General features: G+C 44.1%; 1 protein-coding gene across 7 annotated transcripts in view; it reads left to right on the top strand.

The window, feature by feature from the left end:
* Window positions 1–12,418, top strand: part of REEP1 (receptor accessory protein 1) — a 112,867-nt gene that overhangs the window by 56,261 nt on the left and 44,188 nt on the right. For all 7 annotated transcript variants that reach the window (XM_059942371.1, XM_059942376.1, XM_059942372.1 and 4 more), the window contains exon 3: window positions 9,277–9,353. In XM_059942371.1, the coding sequence (XP_059798354.1) occupies window positions 9,277–9,353 (77 nt within the window). The remainder of the gene's footprint in view (window positions 1–9,276; window positions 9,354–12,418) is intronic.

Here is a 12,418-nt window from a genome sequence, read left to right on the forward strand (position 1 = left end):
TAATCCTGTCTCCCTCTGACGGCAACCAGGGAAGGTTCTCCAGTTGTAAGGATCATGTGAATACATTGGGTCTGCCTGGATAATCCAGGATAATCTTCCCATCTGAAAGTCCTTAACTTAATGACTGCAAAGTCCCATTTGTCTTATAATGTAATATACTCACAGGTTCTGGGGATTAGGACGAGGATGTTTTGGGGGCAGGGGCTGTTATTCTGCCTGCCATACCACTAACTGGTTCCTCCACCTCCTGTACCTCATCTCATGCTCTGTTGTCTACATCACTTCTACAAGCCTTTGAAAAATGGAAATCTATTCAATTTACTCCCCCTGGATCCTTTCATGGCTGCTTATTACCTGCAGGATGAAGTCCAAACTCCATTAGACAGTGTTGAACCTTCTTGATCTTGCTCTCCCTACTTTCCAGCCACTTCTCTACAAGCATTCAATGCTTCTTTTTTTTTTTTTTAATATTTCTTTATTTTCTTTATTTTTTTGGCTGTGTTGCGTCTTAGTTGCAGCACGTGGGATTTTTTTTGTTGCGGTGGGCGGGCTTCTCTCTAGTTGTGGCACGAGGGCTCCAGAGCACATGGGCTCTGTAGTTTGTGGCACATGGGCTCTCTAGTTGAGGTGTGCAGGCTCAGTAGTTGTGGCACACGGGCTTAGTTGCCCTTCAGCATGTGGGACCTTAGTTCTCTGACCAGGGATCGAACCCGCATCCCCTGCATTGGAAGGCGGATTCTTTACCACTGGACCACCAGGGAAGTCCCACGTTCAGTGCTGTTGTTCTCAACACCCAAAGTGTGGTCTGTGGACTGGTGTTATCGACATCACCCAGGAGCTAGTTAGAACTGCAGAGTTTCAAGCCCTACCCAGACCTCCTGAAGAAAAATCGGCATTTTTAACAAGATCCTCAATTTGAGAAACACTGCTCTTGACGTTCATAGCTTTTTATGTCTTTCCAAACTTACTGCACTAGTCAAGGTTTTGAGACAAAAACTTAAACAGAAAGGAACTTATGGGAATTTGTAGGATTAACTAGAAGCCTGGGGAAAGATACTCAGAAATTGGGGAAGATCTGAGAAGGCTGGGTGACAGCCAAGCTTATACGTCAGGAAGGGTCTGGTTAGGAAGCTGCTGCCCAGGTCACCACCATGGAACTGGCTGCCAGCTGCCCATGGCTTTGGAACATTTCACGAAGATTCAAAACCCTGGATAGGGGCATTTGATTTTTCCAAGCCTGGATAATAGGCCTTGCCTCCCATAAAGACCTGCATGCTGGGAGACACCCTCCAAATGAGAAGGCTTTGGATGCTGGTAGTTTAAAAAAAATACATACACACGCGCGCACACACACACACACGCACACACACACGCCCTCAGAGATACTACACGTTTGGTTTCAGACCACAACAATAAAATGAATATCACCAAAAAGTGAGTCGCACAAACTTTTTGGTTTCCTACTGCATATAAAAGTTGTCTTTACATTATGCTGTAGTCTGTTAATTGTGCAGTAGCATTATGTCTAAACAAACACGATACACACCTTTATTAAAAGATAATGCTTTGGGGAAAATGGCACCAATAGACTTGCTTAACCACAAACCTTCAATTTGTAAAAAAAAAAAAAAAAACAAAAAAAACCCCACAATATCTGCAAAGTGCATTAAAAAAAGCGCAGTAAAACGAGGTATGCCTGTATATTATATATATGAAAATATATAGTATAATGATCTATATTACAGTTACTTCTTGGGCTGCACAACATCCACATCCACTTTTTTACCCAGGTTTTGGCTTTTAAAAAAACCTTCCAGGGCTTCCCTGGTGGCGCAGTGGTTGAGAATCTGCCTGCCAATGCAGGGGACACAGGTTCGAGCCCTGGTCTGGGAAGAGCCCACAGCCGCGGAGCAGCTGGGCCCGTGAGCCACAATTACTGAGCCTGCGCGACTGGAGCCTGTGCTCCACAACAAGAGAGGCCGCGATAGTGAGAGGCCCGCGCACTGCGATGAAGAGTGGTCCCCACTTGCCACAACTAGAGAAAGCCCTCGCACAGAAACGAAGACCCAACACAGCCATAAATAAATAAATATTTAAAACAAACAAACACAAACAAACAAACAAAAAACCTTCCAGGGACTTCCCTGGTGGCACAGTGGTTAAGAATCCGCCTGCCAATGCAAGGGACACGGGTTCGAGCCCTGGTCCGGGAAGATCCCACATGCCGCAGAGCAGCTAAGCCCGTGCGCCACAACTACTGAGCCTGTGCTCTAGAGCCCGTGAGCCACAACTACTGAAGCCAACGCGCCTAGAGCCCGTGCTCCGCAACAAGAGAAGCCACCGCAATGAGAAGCCCGCGCACCGCAACGAAGAGTAGCTCCCACTTGCCGCAACTAGTGAAAGCACGCGTGCAGCAACGAAGACCCAACTCAGCCAAAAAGAAAAAGAAAAGAAACCTTCCAACAAGAATTCTCTGCCACTCATTTATTGATGCTTGCTAAATCCAATTCTTCATCTGAGTCCAGCTCCAGATCCAGTATCCTCCGGCTCCGACAGGATCTAACCTTATATTCAGCACTCTAAAAATTAAATTGTCAAGTGAACCATCACTGATACACCCTATATACTATATTAGGGGGAGAAGGAGAATAAATAAAAATAAAATTAGTTAAAATATTTAAATCTATACATAACACAGAAAGGAAGAAAATGGATAGAAGGCACAGTCCTTATTTAGGCAAGTGATCATGAGTTCATAGTTGGTATTTACGTCTTTTGTTAAAAGATGATTTTTAAAAGGGTAAAATAATGATTCTTGTACAAATATAAAATTAACACATGTTGAAAATTTTACTTAACTCATTAAGTAATGAGAGAACCAGTAAGGTGTTAAAAAACAGTTCAAAGGAGACTCCAAAGAACAGATATATAGAAGCATTGAGGAATGACTAAATGAATTTGTTCATAGATATTCAACTGATTTCTTGGGAAGTAGGGCCATTGGACCCAATTGTACCTCCATTGGACAAAATTCTTTGGCACATCTATAGACTAAATTATTTGCATTGTAATCAGTTTTCTGAAACTTACAAAGTTGCGAAATAGCTCAAAGACATTGTAAAACAAGACACCTGCAGAATTAAGATAACTCGGAAGGCTGCTCTGGACAGCACCTAGCATTCCACGGGACGCCCATTCGAAAGTCTTTCGCAACGTTTCCTATTACTTCCCTCTTCCACCATCCATCCAGTGCTCCCCGGTGCCTTCAGTGTGGTTTCTTCTCCAAGCGTGTGGCCTAAATCTTCATTCCTGAGGAATCTGAGGCCTTAGTAGTCTTACCTCTGTAGGGTTGTAGTAGTGATCCATTGACTTTACCTCTAAATAAGACAATACTAGGGGATCCCCTAGAGGACCCTTAAATTCCATCCACCCTCCTTCCTGCCACATTGTGTAGTAGCAACTCTAGTTCCCCTTGATAAGCAGGATCAGTCACCCCATGAAAGCCCATAAGTCCCTTTATTATCTATTTCCTAGTGGCATGGTGGTCTTGAAATGGCCAGGTGACCTTCTAGTCTCTGCTTCCACTTCATCAGAACCATTTTATATCCCTCATGGAAGCATCCATCTTTCGAGTACTAAAGTTATTAAAAAGCAGAGCTCAGAGGTTTGAGGATGAGAAGCAGAAGTGTTGTGAGTGGGTTAGACCAGTGATTCTCAAACTTTAACATGCATATGAATAAATAGAGAGTTTTATTAAAATGCAGATTCTGATCCATTAACTCTGGAGTAGGGCCTGAGATTCTACAAGCTCCTAGGAGTTTCCAGTGGTGCCAGCCCATGAACCACACTTTGAGTTACAAGGAGCTAGCATTAGGCTTAATCATAAGAAACACCACCCTCATTTCCTTGGTCCCTGAACCTTTAGATTCTGGCTAAGATGCAATACCTTGTGTTGGTCACTAGTTCAGAGAGGAAGCTGCATCCTCTAGGGCAGCATATCACCTCACAGAATGCTGATTCCCACCTGGTTCTTTTCTGGAACTCTCCAAAGCTCTTGTAGCATTGTATAAGGCCAGCTGCCTCAGGGCATTGTGGTACATGATTAGATCAGTGATTCCCCAAAACATCAGCCTACTGTCATATTTCTTTTGCTGTAAAAGAGGGCCCTTGGTCAGAAACAATGTTGGGATACATCAAAATGAAAAGGGCACTCACTGAGTCCACAACTTGTTGTATGGCTGCTAGAAACATGGCAGTGGGAAAAGCAAGTCCACATACCCAATAAATGAATATTCCAGAAAAGAGTCTATGCTGCCCTTTCTATGAAGGAAGGGGCTTGTTATGATGAGCCCGCTCCCAGGATGCTGGCTGGTGCCTTAAGATATGGGACTGTCCTAGAGATACGTAGTCACTACTGCTGGCAACTTGGTGTCTGAGCAGGGTCATGGCCAGGTCGCCCTTGGTGAGAGGGATGAACATGACTGAGTCCATGTGTTCCCTCTGTCTACATGACCACTGGTCCATGAGCCCATTGAACATGCAATATCATGCTGAGCTAAAAGGGTCATAGACATCCATAGGGCTGGTCATCTCATCCACCTGATTACCAAGAGCCTCCTCTGCCATCAGGGCCTTTTGGTGAGCATTAGCAAGAACCACAAATATTTGCATTCTGGGGGCCCATTCATATAATTTCCAAACCACCTCGACACCAGTCGCTCAGTCTTGTCCCTTCCAAGTACCTCATCATCTATCCAAATTCTTACCTGGTGTTTTAAAATGTATCCCAGGTTTGTTTTCATCAGGTATGGTAAGGCATGCAGACACAGAAATGGCTCATGGAGGAGGAAGGTTTTACTCCCAGTTCTCTGGAAGTGGGAGGTACAGCACACCATGCAGGGCCACATGGAGGAGCACCAGGGTCAGTGAGGGGTTAGAGGGAAAGTGAGGGGGAAATGTGGGCAATGACCTTTATCATGGTTTCTGTGGGAAAGGCAAGGCAAGGCAGAGTAAGCAAGCTTAGAACTGGCTAGTTGGAATAATTTCAGCAGGCTCTGGGGTGTGGGGGCTGCCTCTAGTTATCTGGTACCAGGTCCTGGGATGATTAGGGCTGGAAAGTATTGGCTCAACCTACGAGAGCTCCATAAAGGAGGTAGTTTGGAGTATGGATCCTGGATTGGTCAGTTTGCATGTTCGCTCTGGGGCAAGAATGTCTCAAGAATTAGCTAGTCCTAGAGGGGGCAGTCTCTCTCCAGTCAGCAGGACCCCAGATGTCACAGCATCAAGACTACAGAAAATAAGAAAACACAGTTAATAAACCTGGTGACAGTATAAATGTATTACCTCAGGACATTTCTCCTTCCAGGCTGACTGTGCTGCTCAAAGTTCTGCCTGCCGGGAATTTCCTTCCCCACTCTCTCCAGGTCACCCCTGACTATACAGTTGTCCACTGTGAGCTCGTGCCAGCAGATGGTGCAGACTCATCTGTCAACCAGGCTCACATTTGTCCTTTCTCAGTCATTTGGCATAGGGAATTCCCCGTGAGGCTGAAGCAGGGCCCGGATGCAGGAGGGAGTGTGAGAGGCTCAAGAAATATTCGTGTGACTGCGTCGGGGAGGCTAAAGGTGAGGCGAGGCTAAGAGGTGGCTGAGTTTGCTGTCTCCACAGCTCATGGGGGAGGCCTTTTGCAGGCTCCCAGGAGCCCTGGGAGCAGGGTCTCATGGGCTGTGGGGTCTCAGCCCACCTCTGTGGCTCATGGAAGGTCAACAAGCTCTGCTTCCCACCCTTTATTATGGCCTAGGGTTACCACTGCTCTCCTGTCTTCTCATTCCTGTGCTTGACCAGTCCAGAGGAAGTTCCCAGTTATGCTGTCAACTGTCCCCTCCAGAGTTGCCCCCAGTGATAACCTCGCAAATCAGCAATAACTTTCTGTCTCTTTTTTGTATGCCGGCCCACCCAAGCTCCCCCTCATCTTGCAGGGAATTTTGAGTAGAATCCCTCAAACCTGGCAAGTTCTATTTCAAATCTTGGAAAAATAACTTACATTTGGTTTCTCTGAGGCCTAGTGGGGAAAACCATTTCCAGGTAATTTATTTATGGTTTCCATGAATGAGTCACCAGTATTTCATTTACCTTGTTAAGCTCAGTGAGTCATTCTCAGACCCTTCCTTCTGCATGAAAGTGTTTTAACATGGAGGAGTACATGATGGAAACTTCTTTTAGGCTAACGCTTCCAGCCTCCTCTCTGCCTTGGCTCCCTTACCTTTGTCTTCAGCCCTAACCCCCCTCCTGAGATTTAGTTTTGCCTTTCCAGAGGCCTGTTGGGCATTCTTCTTGGATGTCCTCCGGGATCCTCAGACTGTCCTCTGCCTCATGGAGCTTAGCTTCTTCTCCCTAAATTGACTCTTTCTTTACTTTCTTGCTAGTGTGAGAGGCTCCATCACTATCAGTCACTCATGCCCTGGCTTCACCAGGACCCTTTCATCCCGTGTATACCTAGCCATCCATCTCATGGGGAGCATCTGTTGCTTTGCAAGCTATCTAGTTTTGTCTTCTCAAAAAGCCACCTAGACCAGTATTTTCCAAAGTATATTCCATCTCAACCTTTTTGAGACCGTTCTTTCTTTTCCATTCACAACACCCAACATTCTAATCCAGGCATTTAAAACATATTCACCTAGAACCTACTATGTGCCAAGAACTGTTTTGGGTACAAAAGATATAATGATGTGCAAGAAGAACTGGTCTCTACTCTCAGGGAACTTACAATGCAGGAAGAAAAATATCAGAATAAACAGGTACTTTCAAAGTACCTGTACCATTTATCATAAATGGGTATTGGATTTATTAGTTATTGATTCATTTTCTAAAAGATATGGACCCTTGGCACATTTTAAGTTGGGTTTTGTCTTTTTATTATTGAGTTGTATGAGTTCTTTATTATTTGGACACAAATACCGTATCAAATATTGATTTGCAAATATTTTTTCCCATTTTGTGGGTTGTCTTTTCATTTTCTTGATGGTATCCTTTGAAGTACAAAAGTTTTAAATTTTGACAAAGTCTAATTAATCTATTTTCTTCCTTCATTGCTTGTGTTTTTGATGTCACATTTAAGAAAACATTGTTTAATCCAAGGTCACAAAAATTTACTCCTGTGTTTTCTTGTAAGAGTTCTTACATTTAGGTCTCTAATCCATTTTAAGTTCATTTTTTGTATATGGTGTGAGGTAGAAGTCCATCTTCATTCTTTCACATGTGAATATCTAGTTGTCTCAACACACATTTATACTTTTTAAAGTCTTTGCTAATTATAAAATCTAGGTCAAATATGGATCTGTTTCTGTTGACCGATTTTTCTCTTAACCATGGAGTATGTTTTCCTTTTTCTTCATATATATAGCTTTTCTTGTTTATTGGACTGTTATGTATAATACATCATAGGAACTCTAGATCTGCATTGCCTTCTTGTGAAGAACGTTAATTTTTGTTCTCACAGGCAGTTAAATTCTGACAGATCATCTTGACCTTGTGACAGCTAGGTTTTACGTTTTATTGGGGCAGGTGTATTTCAGTTTTGCTCTTAGTCCTAGAGCTAATTTCTTAGTCCTAGGGTATAATTTTTATTCCTAAGGTATGGCCTTTTAGGTGTTTCACTGGAAATTCCCAAATGTTTACCAAGCTCCTCTAATTTGGCAGAACTTGAACTCCAAGCTCTATTTCTCCTCCAGTGGGCAGAAACTGAATCTCTGCTCAACTCTCAGTTTTCCAGCTGTATTTTACTCAGTCACCTTGGAATATTACCTGATTCTGTGCAATTCAGGAGCCAGCCAAGAAATTGAAAGGAATTTATGTGTGGATTTGCGGGCCTACCCCCTTATGGCTTCCCTCTTACTGGGGATTTTTCCTTTTCAGTTTCCAGCATCATTGGCAGTCTCAAACTCTATTTTCCACTTCCTCAGGCAAATAAGACTATGGGTTTCTTCTGGAGTTTTATCTGCCCCATGATTTGCCAGCTAGAGAGTTTCCTTAACTGCATCAACATGGATTTACTCTGGTGTGGTCCCCTTATTTCAAGAGTTGAATCCTTTCCAGTTTCTGCCAGCTTTTGATAGCTTTTCTAGCCTTCAAACAGTTGTTTTAAAATATTTTGTTCAGGGAATTCCCTGGCGACCCAGTGGTTAGGACTCTGCACTTTCACTGCTGAGGGTGTGGGTTCGACCCCTGGTCGGGAAAGTAAGATCCTATAAGCCGTGTGGCGCGGCACGGCAGGCAATCAATCAATCAATCAATCAATAAAATAAAATATTTTGTTCAGAGTTTATTATCATTATTGGCAAGAGGATTAGTCCAATACAAACTATCCCACCGTTTCCAAAAGCCAGAAGAAGCAGACTAAGGAATTTGGACTTTATGCTGCAGGCTAGAAGATTTTAAATGGAGGATTAATAGGTTGAGTTCATGCTTTTGGGGAGATTAGTATGGGGATAGTTTGTAGAATGGATTGGTGAGGGAAAAGCCAAGAGACAGAGAAGCAGTCAGGAGACCCCTGCAGTAGTTCAGCAGAGAGGGGACCAAGGCCTCAATTGGGGAAGAGAGACAGTAGAAATGGAAAAGGATGGTCACATGGGGGAGATTAAAAGAAAAGATCCAGTTTCTGGGAGGGACTATGGGGCTTTCCCACATGGACAGGTTTTTTTGTTTGTTTTTGTTTTTGTTTTTTTGCCACACCATGGCATGCGGGATCTTAGTTCCCCGACCAGGGATTGAACCCACGCCCCCTGCAGTGGAAGCATGGAGTCCTAACCACTGAACCGCCAGGGAAGTCCCTGGAAGGGTTTTTAAATGACCAGTGAGGATTACCATCATTCCATATCAGAGAGTCTGGCCACGTTAAAGTTTATTCCAGGGTGTGTCTCTGTGGAGGCTTGAAAACTTTATTCACCTGGTGTTAGTCCTGGGCAAATGACCTGACTGAAACCCGAGTCACTGCTGGTCTTCGGGTCTTCCTGGCTCACCTGAGGGCTATTGAAGGCCACCTAAAGTCTACTTAGAGCTTGAGCCTGGGTCAGTTGTGGAAACAGCCTGTTTGCCCCCAGCCCCAAAGTCTGGTGTAGAACTGGACCAACCTGGGGAAAGATAGGAAAAGGGGTTACCAATGCAGGCCCCTCTGCCTGGACACATCTCAGCATCCACTGTCGGGGCCTGTTCTCTTCAAGTTGGCAGCCATTCATCCTTGACCTTTTCTGCTAGCTTTATTGCTTTCTCTTTCAACAGGTCAAATGGATGATGTACTGGATTATATTTGCACTTTTCACCACAGCAGAGACTTTCACTGACATCTTCCTTTGTTGGTAAGTACTCCAGGAATTGGGACTTTTCCAGGAAAGATGTTGCCAAGTGTCAGGAGAGAGGTGGGAAGGTCTGAAAGCAGTCTCAAACCTTATCAGCACAGAGAAGCAGGTGCAGGAACGCTAACTGGAACATTTCAAATCAATTAGTCTGTAAAATTGTTCTTCAAGTAAATATTTATTGAATGACCATGTAAGAGCAGGTATTGTTCTTACAATGATATAATGATGGGCAAGATAAACACAATTCCTCAATTAATGGAGTTGGTAAAGAAGCATTCATATGTTAAAAAAAATAAAAAGGAGAAAAACAGTACACAAAAGTGTGCAATAAAACTGTTTCTCGGGCTTCCCTGGTGGCGCAGTGGTTGAGAATCTGCCTGCCAATGCAGGGGACACGGGTTCGAGCCCTGGTCTGGGAAGATCCCACATGCCGCGGAGCAACTGGGCCCGTGAGCCACAGTTACTGAGTCTGCGCGTCTGGAGCCTGTGCTCCGCAACAAGAGAGGCCGCGATAGTGAGAGGCCCGCGCACCGCGATGAAGAGTGGCCCCCGCTTGCCGCAACTGGAGAAGGCCCTGGCACAGAAACGAAGACCCAACACAGCCATAAATAAATAAATAAATAATAAATTAAAAATTAAAAAAAAAAAAAAATGTTTCTCCCCTACACCATGCACTCTCACCATTACTGCTTTTCACAATTGTATATACTTGTAAAAAATGTATGCGTGTGTATACGTACACACATATACACATACTTCTTTTCCTTTTTTTAAAACAATAGTACTGTAGTATACCTAACAGTTCTCTCTTTGTTTCTTAAATTTATGTTTGAAATACTTTGACGTAGCATAAATAGATCTACCTACTTTTTTAAAGGCCACATATAATTTCATGGTGTAGATGGATCATAATTTATTTAATCAGTCCCCTTTCAATGGACAGCTTTTTCTCTCTCATGAACAATGCAGCTATTACAGCAATGGACCAAGTGAAAATCATAAGCTAGGTGTTTGTATTCATATATTGTGTCTTAGCTGAAAGAGGCTGTGAATAATATACAGTATCCTGTTTGTATCTAAAGGGTCTGAGTTTGTGCACATGTGAATGTGTACTAAAAATAGTGTGGAAAATACTTGTCGGTTAGCAGAGGTTATTTCTGCAACTTGGGATCATGGGCTCAGTTTCACATTTGCTGTGTTGTATGAATGTTTTACCATGATCAGGTTTCATCAGGGAAAATAATAAAGATATTTCCATTTTGGGAAAAAAAAAAGTTCTTACCCCAAAAAGGATTAGCCTGGACTTACCCTCTGGGATGTCCTAGATCAAAGACATCCACTTCTCTGAACACTACTTCACTGAATCCTGTCTTGGGTCAGTGGCCTTAATGACCTCAGTGTGTAGTTTTTCCCCCGAAGGAGCCTGGCTTTCATCTCTACTGGGAGAGATAGATGTCTCAGCTATTATGGCCTTAAGCTGGAAGGAAGGAATCTAGATTACCTAATTCAATATGCTTGTGCCATTCTGCCCTGTCCTGTGCCCAGATAAACAACAGACTGAAGATGGGGCTGAGTCTCCAGGACTGGAGACGGAACTCTGCTGAGCCATTTTTTTGTCTTCCCCAGACCTCAGAGGCTGGCACTAGGAGGTGGCCCTCATTTTGTGCAGAGCTACAGTGGGGAGGTTCCTGTCTGTCCCGCAGAGATGAGGAGAACAGGCCAGACCCAGTGAGGATTGTATAGTCAATTAAAGAGCGTGGCCAGCACTTCATGTCGTGCAGCCTTCTTAATGATGCCCTCCTTCTGTCTGGTGCCAGGTGGCCTCCTGCTGTCCTCCTGTCCCTTATCATGAACAAAGCGGAGAGAGCGTTAGTCTCATGAGCTCTTTCCCGGGGGATTCTGGCATTTCAGACTTGCTGCTCTTTCCTGGGTGGAAATCCTGCCTGATGATGGATATGCTGTTCCCTGGTAGCTGGAATATGTTTTACCCATGGCCCTGGAATTTTAGTCTCGTGCCTAATAAGTGCTCAACAACTGTCTCTGGGATTGATTTGATTTTGATTTTGGGAGATGTATGACTTTTCTTTTTTTTTTAATTAAATTTTTGTTTATTTATTTATTTATTTTTGGCTGCGTCGGGTCTTGGTTGCGGGATCTTCATTGTGGCACGTGGGATCTTTCGCTGCGGCGTGTGGGCTTCTCTCTAGTTGTGGTGTGTGGTCTCTGTAGTTTGTGACGCGTGGGCTCAGTAGTTGTGGTGCGCGGGCTTAGTTGCCCCGCGGCATGTGGAATCTTAATTCCCCGATCAGGGATCGAACCCACGTCCCCTGCATTGGAAGGTGAATTCTTAACCACTGGACCACCAGGGAAGTCCCAGTGTATTACTTTTCTGTTGCTGCAGTAACAGATTACCACAAATTTAACAGCTTAAAACAATACAAATTTATTATTTCACAGTTTTTGTGAGTTAGAAGTCCAGGTGGAGTCAACTGAGAACTCTGCTGAGGAGCTCACAAGGCCAAAACCAGGGTGTGGGTCAGCCTAGGCTCTTATCTGGAGGCTCTGGGGAGATTCCACTTCCAGGCTCATTCAGGTTGTTGGCAGAATTCAGTTCCTTGTGGCTGTAGGACTGAGGTCCCCATTTCCTTGACGTGTGCCACCCTGTCATCTTCAAGCCAACAATGGCATGTCATCTCCATCTTCTTCTGTTACCAGCCCGAGAAAGATCTCTGCATTTGCTTTTAAAGTCTCAGTTAATTAGATTAGACCCACCTCAGTAATCAAGTATAATCTCCCTATCTTAAAATCAGCTGATTAATTACCCTAATTACATCTGTAGAATCCCTTTGCTACATAAGTTAACATATTTGTGGGTAACATGGAGAGGAAGGCCATAGGATCAAGGTCATGTGCTGCATGCCACAGGAAGGCATCTGATAACTAGGGTATTTGGAGCATGTGTACAGGTATGGGTAGAATCCCCCCTCTCTTCCTGACCCATGTGGAGGCCTCATCTGGTCCCTCGTTGGTCCCTCTGAACTGGCGCTGTCCAGGCAGTTTGTGGG

This window comes from Balaenoptera ricei, chromosome 13 (assembly GCF_028023285.1).
Source record: "Balaenoptera ricei isolate mBalRic1 chromosome 13, mBalRic1.hap2, whole genome shotgun sequence".
NCBI lineage: Eukaryota > Metazoa > Chordata > Mammalia > Artiodactyla > Balaenopteridae > Balaenoptera > Balaenoptera ricei.